The following is a 13,723-nucleotide window of genomic DNA, read 5'->3' on the forward strand; positions in this document are numbered from 1 at the left end:
CACTTCCTGGCATATAGAAGGGAAAGAAATGGAAGCAGTGACAGATTTTACTTTCTTGGCCTCCAAGATCACTGCAGACCGTGACTGTAGCCATGAAATGAAAAGACGCTTGCTCCATGGGAGGAAAGCTATGGCCAACCTAGACAGCATAGTAAGAAGCAGAGACATCACCTGGCCGACAAAGGTCCGTCTAATCAAAGCTATGGTTTTCCCAGTAGTAATGTATGGCTGTGAGAGCTGGACTATAAGGAAGGCTGAGCGCCGAAGAATTGATGCTTTCGAACTGTGGTGCTGGAGAAGACTCTTACGAGTCCCCTGGACTGCAAGGAGGTCAAATCAGTCAATCCTAAATGAAATCAACCCTGAGTGCTCATTGGAAGGACAGATACTGAAGCTGAAGCTCAAATATTTTGGCCACCTAATGCGAAAACTCTTTGGAAAAGACCCTGATGCTGGGAAAGACTGAAGGCAAAAGGAGAAGGGGACGGCAGAGGATGAGATGGTTAGATAGCATCACCGATGCAATGAATATGAACTTGAGCACTCTCCGGGAGAGAGCGCAGGACAGGAAGGCCTGGCATGCTATGGTCCATGGGGTCACGAAGAGTTGGACACGACTGACCGACTGAACAACAACATGAAATTTGAGCCATTTTCAGTCATTTGTTTGTGTAATGTGGTGATGAGGGTGTGGCATTGCAATGGCAGACTCTTCCCCAACCTACGCATGTTCATTAGAATATGTATAGAGATCCCTGTGCGTGCAGCTAAATGCACAGAAAGCTTTCCAATCGACCGGGCAGAGTTCTCAACTGCTTAGAGATGGCCCTCTGTGTGTACGGCCATATGTGTGATGGACATGGGGGCTCCCTACAGAGCCTGCCACTGTGATGCCATCCCCATCCATTCACACCTGAACACCTGAAAAGGACATCATCAGTTTACAGTTGCATCCCCTGCAGCATTAGAGTCTCCTAAGTTTTGACCATGAAACGGCAGCCACCAAAAGTATGAATGTCCAACTTTCCCACTTAAGCACAGATATTAATCTGCCCAAGATGCAAGGCTTTATCACTTACACAAGGAACACTATTTATAGCATGAACAAACCTGTGAGTGATGAAGCAAACGATGCTGCTGCAGCTTTTTCTATGGGCCAATTGTTCTCCCCAGGCAGTTCTCTGATATGGTGTGATTTAAGCAGTTCTTTGTAATGGTGCCTGTGTTAAAATAAAGGGTTCTGTGTAAGGTAATCCTCTCAGAGATACACAAGGCGATTAACTTGCACTTTCAGTTTCTAAAACTCAATCGGCTTTTGTGCACTTTAGGGTTTAATTAGATGGTTGAAGTATTTGCCATATTAATTCTGCACACTGCAAGATTTGTGTCAATGGTGGCTCACATTCATGTCCAACTTGAATATCTTCGATTGACCATTATTTTGTTTTATGTTACTTTTACTCCTCTAGGATATATAATGGATGTAAAATGGTTTCTTTTGTTGAATCTCCACTTTACAAAACACAATAAAGTGTAATAAACATTTCAGGCATTTACATAATAAGTTAAAATACGATCACATTGAAAAATGAAAACCAATTTTAAACAGAGAAAAAGAACAAAAACAGAAGAGTCATTGGCTATGATCTAAATGACTTATTTAAGCATGCCCAGTGGATTTTTTTTAACCTTTTTCTTTTGAATAGGAGCCACCTGTGCTGTGTCAAAAACTGGCTTTGAAACTCCCCTTCATTCCAAAATATGTTCTCCATGGGTTGTTTAAGAAAGCACGAGTCCAAAGCTCCCTTGGATATGTAGAATGAGCCACAGTTATTTGGATTCCCCTTCATGGATCACTGCCTTGTTGTGGCGAAGGGGCTTGCGTAACTCAGTGAAGCCATAAGCTATGCCGTGCAGGGCCACCCAAGATGGACAGGTCATGGCGGAGAGTTCTGACAAAATGTAGTCCACTGGAGAAGGAAATGGCAACCCACTCCAGTATTCTTGCCAAGAAAACCCCATGGAACGTATCACAAGACTAAAAGATATGATGCTGGAAGATGAGCCCCTCAGGTCGGAAGGTGTCCAATATACTACTGGGGAAGAGCACAGGGCATTTCCAAGTAGCACCAGAAAGAGTGAAGCGCTGGGCCAAAGCCGAAAGGACACTCAGCTGTGGATGTGTCTGGTCGTGAAAAGAAAATCCGATGCTGAAAAGAACAATATTGTTTAGGAACCTGGAATGTAAGATCAATGAATCAAGGTAAGCTGGAGGTGGTCAAACATGAGATGGCAAGATTGAACATTGACATCTTGGGAATCAGCGAACTAAAATGGACAAGCATGGGCGAATTTAATTCAGGTGACCATCATATCTACTACTGTGGGCAAGAATCCCTTAGAAGAAATGGAGTAGCACTCATAGTCAACAAAAGGGTGGGAAAAGCTGTACTGGGGTACAATCTTAAAAACGATAGAATGATCTCAGTACGAATCCAAGGCAAACCATTCAACATCACAGTAATTCAAGTCTATGCCCCAGTCACTGAGGCCGAAGAAGCTGAGGATGATCAGTTCTATGAAGACCTACAACACCTTCTAGAACTAACACCAAAAAGAGATGTCCTCTTCATCATAGGGGATTGGAATGCTAAAGTAGGAAGTCAAGAAATCACCGAGATAACAGGCAAGTATGGCCTTGGTGTTCAAAATGAAGCAGGACACAGGCTAATAGAGTTTTGCCAAGAGAACACGCTGATCATAGCAAACACTCTTTTCCAACAGCACAAGAGGCGACTCTACACATGGACATCACCAGATGGTCAATATCGAAATCAGATTGATTATGTACTTTGCAGCCAAAGATGGAGAAGCTCCATACAGTCAGTAAAAACAAGACCTGGAGCTGACTGTGGCTCAGATCATGAGCTTCTTGTTGCAAAATTTTGGCTTAAATTGAAGAACGTCAGGAAAACCACTAAATCATTCAGGTATGACCTAAATCATATCCCTGATGAATATACAGTGGAGGTGAGGAATAGATTTAAGGGATTAGACCTGATAGACAGAGTGCCTGAGGAACTATGGATGGAGGCCCGTAACATTGTTCTGGAGGCAGCAACTCAATCCATCCCAAAGAAAAAGAAATGCAAGAAAGCCAAGTGGCTGTCTGATGAGGCTTTACAAGTAGCTGAGGAAAGAAGGGAAGCAAAAAGCACGGGAGAAAGGGGAAGATATATCCAACTGAATGCAGAGTTCCAGAGAATAGCAAGAGAGGGAAGAAGGCCTTTTTAAATGAACAATGCAAAGAAATCGAAGAAAACCACAGAATGGGAAAGACTAGAGATCTCTTCAAGAAAATCAGAGAAATCAAGGGAACGTTTTGTGCAAAGACGGGCATGATCAAGGACAAAGAAGGCAGGGACCTAACAGAAGCAGATGAGATTAAGAAGAGGTGGAAAGAATACACAGAAGAACTATACAGGAAAGATCTGAATGTCCCTGATAGCCATGATAGTGCGGTCACTGAACTTGAGCCGGACATCCTCGAGAGTGAAGTCAAGTGGGCCTTAGGAAGCATTACTAACAACAAAGCTAGCGGAGATGACAGTATTCCAGCTGAGCTAGTTAAAATCCTAAAAGATGATGCTATTAAAGTGCTGCACTCAATATGCCAACAAATTTGAAACACTCAACAGTGGCCACAAGACTGGAAAAGGTCAGTTTACATTCCAATTCCAAAGAAGGGCAATGCCAAAGAGTGTTCAAACTACTGTACAATTGCGCTCATTTCACATGCCAGCAAGGTGATGCTCAAAATCCTACAAGCTAGGCTTCAGCAGTATGCGAACCAAGAACTACCGGAAGTACAAGCTGGGTTTCGAAGAGGCAGAGGAACTAGAGATCAAATCGCCAACTTTCGCTGGATCATGGAGAAAGCAAGAGAATTCCAGAAAAACGTCTATTTCTGCTTCATTGACTACGCTAAAGCCTTTGATTGTGTGGATCACAACAAACTGTGGCAAATTCTGAAAGAGATGGGGGTACTAGACCACCTTACCTGTCTCCTGAGAATCCTGTACGAGGGTCAAGAAGCAACAGTAAGAACCAGACATAGAACAACCAAAATTGGGAAAGGAGTATGACAAGGCTGCATATTGTCGCCCTGCTTATTTAACTTATATGCAGAGTACATCATGAGAAACGCCGGGTTCGATGAATCACAGGTCGGAATTAAGATTACCGGGAGAATTATCAACAACCTCAGATACGCAGATGATACCACCCTAATGGCAGAAAGTGAAGAGGATCTAAAGAGCCTCTTGTTGAGGGTGAAAGAGGAGAGTACAAAAGCTGGTTTGAAACTCAACATTAAAAAAACGAAGATCATGGCATCTGGCCCCATCACTTTCTGGCATATGGAAGGGAAAGAAATGGAAGCAGTGACAGATTTTATTTTCTTGGTCTCCAAGACCACCGCAGACAGTGACTGTAGCCATGAAATTAAAAGACGCTTGCTCCTTGGGAGGAAAGCTATGGCAAACCTAGACAGCATAGTAAGAAGCAGAGACATCACTTTGCCGACAGAGGTCCGCATAATCAAAGCTATGGTTTTCCCAGTAGCAACGTATGGCTGTGAGAGCTGGACTATAAGGAAGGCTGAGCACCAAAGAATTGATGCTTTCGAACTGTGGTGCTGGAGAAGACTCTTACGAGTCCCCTGGACTGCAAGGAGGTCAAATCAGTCCATCCTAAAGGAAATCAACCCTGAGTGCTCATTGGAAGGACAGATACTGAAGCTGAAGTTCAAATATTTTGGCCACCTAATGCGAAGAGAAAATTCTCTGGAAAAGACCCTGATGCTGGGAAAGACTGAAGGCAAAAGGAGAAGGGGACGGCAGAGGATGAGATGGCTAGATAGCATCACTAATGCATAGGCATGTATGAAATTGGCCTTACCTGGCTCCGCCGGGTTCCGCTGGGGGGGGGAGGCGCTCCATCCCTCCCCCCCGGAATCCTGGCCGGCCGGCTCCGCCAGCAGCCAGACATCCAGCCGCTGGCTAGCAGGGACGCAAATGGAGGCAGCCGTAGCCGCCGCCGTTTGCATCCCTGTAGTCAGCCGTGATAGGCTACGTAAATCTTTATGTAGCCTATCATGGCTGACTTTAAAAAAACAAAACAAACGCGCGTATGCAGATGGCGGTGGCTATGGCCGCCGCCATTTCTGTTCCTTCTTTTGGCCCGTCTTGGTCTACGTAAATATTTACGTAGACTAAGACGGTGAAAATAAGGGGAACGCAAATATTGTTACGGACGCTATTTACGTTCCCCCTTATTTTCTCCGTCTTAGTGTACGTAAATATTTACGTAGACTAAGATGGGCCAAAATAAGGAATGCAAATGGTGGCGGCCGTAGCCGCCGCCATTTGCGTACACGCATTTTGTTTTTTTAAAAGTCAGACGTGATAGGCTACGTAAAGATTTACGTAGCCTATCACATTGTTTTTTTTTTTTAACCTAGCCATGGTAGGCTACGTAAATCTTTATGTAGCCTAACACTGGAAATGGCGGCGGCGGCAGCCAGTTGGAAGACCGGTTGCCGCCGCCTGGAAGGTCTGCCCCAGGTAAGTCTCGTCCTGGGGGGGATCCGCAGGGGGGCGGGGGGGTGGCAGGCCATTCCGCCACGGAGTTCGGGGGAATGCCAGTGCATTCGGCCTCACTGAGATCCGTGGCGGAATTCTCTGCCATTCCTACTAATGCAATGAATATGGACTTGAGCACGCTCCGGGAGAGAGCGCAGGACAGGAAGGCCTGGCATGCTATGGTCCATGGGGTCACAAAGAGTCGGACATGACTGAACGACTGAACAACAACAATTTGGATTGAAACAAAAAATGAAACTAACAAGGATTTTATAAGGGTGAGAATAGAAAGGTGGAAGAAATAAAGGAATAAAAATACATGAAAGACAGATCATGCTAGCTTAAGATGAGATACCCTATCTGACTTTGTTTCTGTTGAACTTGGGAAGAGGCAAAGCAGATACAGAGAAGGACCAAGGCAAAGGTGGCCTGAAGCCAGCAATGACAAAAGAGTTATCTAGTTGCCCAGGTCAGTGAGCAAGCTTGACCCAGATATCTTTATATGGGTTAAGGTGACCCACCTGACCTGCTCTGGCCTACTTGTGTAAAGAGGCTTCCTTGCTGATGTAACTGACTTCTCTGTAGTTTAATCTTTTGGGGAAAAGCTGTGTGGTAGCACACTGAATCCTCACCTCATCCTCCACCCCAAGTTCAAGGTCCACTGTGGGGGAATCATGACAAAATCAAACATAAGCCAGTATCATCATAACTAAGGGCCGATCTAGACTTATGGGTTTTTTCGCTTCCAGTGAGGTTTCACCGCCCGTCTTTCACACTACGCAGTGCCCGCCTTGAATTGGAACCGGAATTTCCCGCTTCTGTGCCCCCGCTTTCAATACCCTGATATCCCGGTATTTCCCCTTAATGTGCTCTGATTTTCCGCCTTCGCTACCGTAGCTGGTTGTAGTTCTCTCCTCTGCCTGTCCATATACGGCGGTGTTTGTATTTCCCTCCTGTCCAATCACAGCTCTCGATGTCCCCATGTCGTCTTCCGGCTACTGATCGCATAGCTTCCTCAGCACTCAATGTTTCCTCAGCAACAAGCAAAGGGTTGGATGTGTATGCACTTGTCTGGTCTCAGAAGCTAAGCAGGGTCGGCCCTGGTCAGTAGTTGGATGGGCGACCACCTGGGAATGCAGGCTTCCTGCACTGAGGAGGGGGTTGTTCTATCCCTTCAAATGAGACTAGGTTTTACCCCCTTCTATCCCCTGCTTCAGCTTTTTTTTTTTTTTAATTAAGGCGTTATCTTCGAAGAATCGAGGCTTCTCCGCAATTTTTTTTTTCTAATTCAGGCATGATCTTTGAAGATCCAAAGATTCGAAGATGTGAATCTTCGAAGATGCCAGCAACCCCTCCCCCCAAAATGCGAGAGCTGGGTGCCGCCACCACTGCCCCTCTTCCTCGCGCAGGCTGTCAAGGGCTGGCGTGGGGAAAAGAGCATTGGCAGACACCCCCTAGCCTCTTGCCCTGGCCTCCAGCAGGTGGGGGTGGAGAAGAGGATACATGCCTCCTTTTTCCCTCCACCCCCACCTGCTACAGTGGCAGCGGCAAGGGATAAGCTGGTTGTTTTCCCCAAGGCCACGAAAACATGCGAAAAATGACAAGCCTCTCCCGCGCCACTGCCGTGCAGTGGGCGTGGAATCAGCAGAAACAGGAAGAGTTTCTGATCCTCCAATGAGAGCTGCCGTGTTTAAGAGCAGGAAAACAGCACAGCGCTCGAGTGTGAACCGAGCTTGTGCATTCGATGAAGCACCGCAGTGGGGAAAATGGCTGAGTGTGGATAATCACGTTTTAATGCACGAGCGTTTAACCCGACAGGACACCAAATTTGTTGCGATGGCAGGCACAATGTAGATCGGCCCTCAGTCCCTATGGTGAGATTGCAAGAGCAGATTTTTGGTACAGTCAGGGCCTTTGCCAGGGGTGGGCAACTTGTGGCCTTTGAGATGTTTTGGCCTACAACTCCCATCATCCCTCACCATTGGCTATGCTAGCTAGCACTGATGGGAATTCTAGGCCAAAACATCTGGAGTGCCACAAGTTGTCCACCCCTGGTCTATGCCATTCAGGATCTTAAAAGCAGCAACACAACATTAATATGAATTCACTATTCTACAAGCAGCCTTGTAAGGGACATAAGGCAAGAACAACATGAGCATGGTTGCCAAGATCAGTAAACAATTGCACAGATGCATTCCAAGCAAGCTACAAGCGATGTAGATGACCCATTCAGGGGCCTACAGAGGTTGAGAGTATGCTAGAGTCTCCTCCCTATGAGCATTCTCAGGTCTGAAGTATGGACGTAAGTAGAAATGTGGTGGGTGCTTAGAATGCTTTAAGATAGAATAAAAGATTCCCCTTGTCTTGAGTGCCTCTACTGGAGGAAGTATCAACACTTTTTTCTAACAGCTTTGGGCTGCAATCCTATGCACATTTACCTGGAAATAAGCTCCACTGAACTCAGGGGGCTTACTTCTGAGAAGACATACGTAAGTTTGTGATGTTAATTAAATACAGAAATGCTGACTAACACTAGAAATTAAAACTCACACCAGATTTGGGAGCTCCAGTGTTCTGATTGTAACTCTCACAGTTTGGTTCAGCTGCATCAGTGCCACTAAGACCTGCACTGGCAGAGTCCAACCAAACTGAGGCACAATGTGAACTGAGGATTAGAGAAAAAGTACCAAACGATGTGAAGTTTACATGTTCATTTTGTATAGAGTTTTCTTACTCAATCTGTGCTAATTTCTGTCAGTGATTACACTTCTCCATGGCATTGCATCTTGCTTTATTTAGTTTATATTTCTCTATCTAAATTTTGCATTTATACAGAACTTGTGAACATGCATAAAACTTTTTTTATCTTGCCGATTCTCAACATATCTTACACGTAAAAGCCTGGTTATGCAATTTTTTAGATGCCGCATCACCAATCATTTCACTCACTACAGAAGACAGGCAGAGCACATGCATCAACCCTCAAACTGGGCAATGTGTGAAAACTGGGAAGGAATCCTCTCACAGCTGGACTGAGAGCATTAAGTAGTGTTTCCTGCTTTCACACCTTTTCCCAGCTGTTTCCTAGAATTAACAGCCATTTCCACTTGTCAAGACTGAAACAGAATCAAGAGAAAGAGAAATATAAACTAAATAAAGCAAGATGCAATGCCATGGAACATGATCAGTGACAGAAAATGATCAGTGACAGAACTGAGAAGTCACTGACAGAAATCAGCACATCTGGAGGGGAGACAGGGCACAAAGACTGCCTGAGCAGGGAGAAAGAAAGCTGGAATGCTTGGAACAGCTCTTCCTTGCCTTGTATTCAAATACAATTGTGACATCTGGAAGCTGCAGCAGTAGGCTAGAACTGTAAACACATCTTTTCTTGTTTTCATGCCTTCAGAAGTAAAGTTACATGACCCTAAGGGAATGCCTAAGGCTACTAATTCCTTGGGAGAAAAAAGATGTTTGCCCAGTTAGCATATGAAAGATGTAGTTTTTACACACACACACTGATTTAACATTACACAGACTTCTCCATCAGATGGAAGAAACTAGCCAGGTATTTCTAAACATTTGTCTTGTCTCCTATGTAGTTAATATTGAGAATGGCCTTTAATGCCAGCATATGGATGGGTGAAGAGTCACTGAGCCATAACGAGAAGCTACTGTGGGTGAATTTCGCCATGGGACTTCTTGTTGCGGTACTGGCCACCATTTTCAAAAATCAAGCCTGGGCAAGGGCAGTTTCCCATTACATGTTGAACCTGGCGAGGGTGCATTGTTGGGGTGATTAACAGGCCACCCAGAATCCATGGCCTGTTTTAGGGTTGCTGGTGGCTTGTTTACCATCCCAGCAATCTTGCTGCGTTCTCATACAACAACAAGTTGGAGTGCCCCCACCATGGCTTGATTTTTTTAAAATGCAAAACAGCAAGCCCTGCAGGGAAATTCACCCAGGGTGGCATGCTGTGACATGAGAACTAGGTTATTGTCTAGGAATTCCCACTATCTCAGCTACCAGATGAACAAGCCAGGGACATATGTAACCGATGTGTGCATGATAGCCTGAAACACATGCTACATGCATCGATGTATCACTGCTGGCCTCACAGTCATGATTGTGTTTCAGCTGGTTACTGTTACCATGTGACAGAGAAGATAAAAACATGTCAGATATTTCAAATGGTTCTGCCCTGTAATGGAGATAACTCAAATTTGCACTGAGAAGGAGAATTTTGCCTTCATCAGCGAATCAGTTCAGCAGGACTGCAACAAAGCATCCAAACATCACAGAACATCAAAATACTGATGGGACCTTTGCTGCAAAGAAGGGAAATGCACCTACCAGCCAACCAAAACTAAACCTATATAATCCAGACAAGCACAGATCAGACTGACTATATTAGAGTGCAATCTTCTGCATGATTAGACATAAAAACATCCCACAACTCCCAGGATTCCTAGCCAGCCATGTTGGCTAGGGAATGCTGGGAGCTGTAGGACATGCATGCTGGCTAGGGAATGCTGGGAGCTGTACGACATTTTTCTGTGTAATCATGCATAGGATTGTATCTTTAAGCTGTTTGCATAGCAAAAGAACTAGATGACGCAGGCAAACAAGGCAGCGGTAGCAAGAAATAAAATACCCACGATCACTAGCCGAGTTAGCCTGCAGAAAAGCCCTTCCTCGCCTCCTAAGTGTATTATATACATTTGATCTACATAGTTGTTTTGTTGACATTTACAATGAAAAGCATCCTTGAACCATACATAGGATGCTGCCTTTTTTGTGATCAAATGGTCCTTGACACGGCCCTCCATTTTGGGGTCTGCCATATCAGAGCAATGTGAAATGCATTCGGACACCCATTCTGAGGCATCCTTGTTAACGATGACAATGCCAAGGAAAAATTCCTTATATGAAGTACAAAGCCTAGGCAGTTTTTCTGAGGACTTCAGACTGTTTACTTTACTGCCATAGAAAACACAAGAGACTTCACATGAGGAATAGAAAATAAGTCTAATCACAGGAAAGGGAACAGAGTGACCTGGTTTGCCCCATCATTTTCAGCCACAGTGGCTTAAATAAGTCACTGTGGTTAGCTGCATGAGCTGGGCACCCATTCGTTAATACAACACCTGTTTGTAGCTTGTTGTGCTGTCCGAACCCAGTGACGGTGGGTTGTTGGTGTGGTTAACAAGCCACCCACAATCTTAAAACAGCTGAAAATTTAAGATGAAAATGATTGTCTGAATCCACTCTATCTGTCTGGAATGAGAAAGGGGGGAAAGGAGGAAAAATGGAATACCAAAACAGACTTCTGTCAAGCTGGTTGTAATTTTTTTTTACATTAAATGGTTTTAATGTTCTATATATTTTAAATTGTTTTATTGTGTGTTGTTTGGTTTTAATTTTTGTGAACCGCCCAGAGAGCTTCGGCTATTGGGCGGTATAGAAATGAAATAAATAAATAAATAAATAAATAAATAATAAAAAAAAAAGATGCAGGTAATGAAAAGACATGGCTATGAATGGAATTCAGACAATGGCCCAGTTTGCACAATCACGGCCTGTTCTTGGGTTATTTGAGGGTTGTTTCCCCCTCCAACAAGCCATGCCACCCAGGTTCAGAAGACATGACAAGGTGCACCCAGGCAGGTAATTAGGCAAATAGCACCCAGCATGTGCCGCAGCTTAAATAAACCACTGTGTCTTGTTTAAGCTGTGGTGATCATGTGAACTGGGTCATTAAAACAGTTAATACAACTGAAGGTGCCCTCCATGTACCATGGGGTAGGCAACCTGGTGCTGTCCAGATGTTTTAGACTACAACTCCCATAAACCCTGACTATTGGCCATGCTGGCTAGGGCTTATAGGAGTTCTAGTCCCAAACATCTAGAGGCCAGTAGGTTGCCGACCCCTGGCGCATTGCATGAGATTAGACTAAAGCCTCCTTCATGCGTTACTTGCATGAAGGGTGTCTACGCTAAGGAAGGGATCCTCCTGACATCAGGTGGCTTCCTCTGGCCCTGACACCCACGTTAGGCATGGAAATCTGAGCTGGGGAACCTACATGGAGACCTCTGTTCAAGTAGGCTTTCCCAGGAGATTAAGCCCATGTAATCAGGGTTCCAACTCCCGGAAAAGTCTATGTGCATAGTCTTCCCCATTGCAGTTGACCAGGGCTGGGGGCAAGGCCCTGCTTTCTATTCGTACACCCCTTTAATACAAGTAAATATTGAAGAGGGCTGAGGTCACAACCTGTTGTACCTGCACATGGACTGGGAGTAAAAAAATCCTCTGCAGAGAAGATAATTTAACAGCGCAAATCTCTGCATATCTACTTTAGAAGTCCCATTGAGTTCAATGGTGACTGAGCTCCACTGACTACAATGGCACTTACTTCTGCTTATACATGGGATTGAGCTATATGTTATATCTATATCTATAGACAGCTTTTAAAAATTACATATATCTAAAATAAAGTGACTAGTACGAGTACAAATTCAGTGTCTTGCTTTGTGGATAGGCTTACTGCATTACAAGGAGAACAACTGAACTATCTTTGAAGTTCATCAATTTGGTTAAAAAGTATTGCTTGTCAGGGTTTTGCAGACATCAAAGCATCCTTTCACTGAAGATTACAGTGGCATGGATAAAAGTCATCCAGTACATAAGATAAGTTGCTGCATCCTATATTATGTTTGCCAAAATCTGGGATTTCAGTGTACTTAAGAATTTCTTGTTGAGGACTGGGGCAATGGAAAGCTAACAGGCTGTTGACAATGGAGACAGTAGGATGCTGAGGCCCATCCCATGAGGAAGGATCTTTTCACTGAAGGTTACAATGACGTAGATAAAAGTTATGGAATACATGCAGCAAGCTGCTGTTCATGAACAGTTTGATACATGGACAGAGCCTGCATGAGGAACAATGTAAATCTAGTGGGGCCACCTTGTCATCTATTAATCTTCAAAATGTAAGTTAAAGAAACAAACTTAAGTTTATTTCTACAGGGTTGACCAGAAGATTATGGAAAGCATTTTCCTTTCTCCACCCACTTCCCACCTGCTTCTGAGCTACAGAGCCAATTTGTTGGCGTTGTAGGGCACATACGATAAGTTTTACTAAACCTAGCAATAATCTAAAATTAGACTATAGATAATAAAAGATTTCTTTCGCCTTTCTGATTATACAATGATTAGAACGACATTCGACAATTCGAATATTCTTTGACACACTCAGGGTTGTTGTGGAAGCGCAGATGCTTGTATCTGAAACATAACGCAGCATCCAGACTTTCAGTGCCGTATCTGAACTTTCTTCCTTTTTTAACACACTGAAGCAAGCCCGTAAGCCTGTGCAGAAAAAGTTCAAAGATGTGCCTGATGAAATCTCAGATGCTAGAAGGGACCAGGGATCTCAGAAAGATATCCTGTGGTCTGATGTGCTTCAGTAAAGGCAACATGGTGGCTGTGGGTGCACTCCTGGACACCCTTCTTGGTGCATCAAGGTGTGTGTGTGTGTGTGTGTGTGTGTGTGTGAGAGAGAGAGAGAGAGAGAGAGACAGAGAAAGAGACAGAGGGAGAGGAGAGAGAATTGAAGAGGGGAGTCTACAGGTGGTTAACCAGAGAAAGAGATGGGGAAATGTGTTTTCTGACAGAGCGATGGGAGAGAGAAAGAGTTTGCCTTTTATGAAATAGGCTTCTCCTGGCACTGAAAATTGAGGATTCAAAGGAGTTGTTTTGTGTATTGGGGCTCAGACCCCAACTCTGCCTTGCACTCCAATCTTTTGGGCAGGTTACTTGTCCTTTGTGACTAACTATGCCTCCCATGGTGGCCATTTCGTGGTGGTGCCCAGGGCAGTTTCTCAAATTGCCAAATGTCCCCACAGGCCCCCAAAGTTGCCAGCCACTGCAGTTCATCCTCTAAAACTCCTTGTGTCCTCTCCATGGGATCAGACTCTGCATCCTACTATTTCCAATGTCAGCAACCTGCCAGTTCTCCATTTCCCCAGTCTGGGTCAAGAAACTCTGAAAACCTGGATTTTGGAAAACATATGAGATGAT

General features: G+C 44.5%; 1 protein-coding gene across 2 annotated transcripts in view; it reads right to left on the reverse strand.

The window, feature by feature from the left end:
- NMNAT3 (nicotinamide nucleotide adenylyltransferase 3) overlaps positions 1–13,723 on the reverse strand; it is a 72,077-nt gene that overhangs the window by 10,859 nt on the left and 47,495 nt on the right. For both annotated transcript variants that reach the window (XM_084847082.1, XM_084847081.1), the window contains one exon: positions 1,111–1,220. In XM_084847082.1, the coding sequence (XP_084703208.1) occupies positions 1,111–1,220 (110 nt within the window). The remainder of the gene's footprint in view (positions 1–1,110; positions 1,221–13,723) is intronic.

This window comes from Heloderma suspectum, chromosome 3 (assembly GCF_057233095.1).
Source record: "Heloderma suspectum isolate Gila_16-S chromosome 3, 16-S_ref, whole genome shotgun sequence".
Classification (NCBI taxonomy): domain Eukaryota; kingdom Metazoa; phylum Chordata; class Lepidosauria; order Squamata; family Helodermatidae; genus Heloderma; species Heloderma suspectum.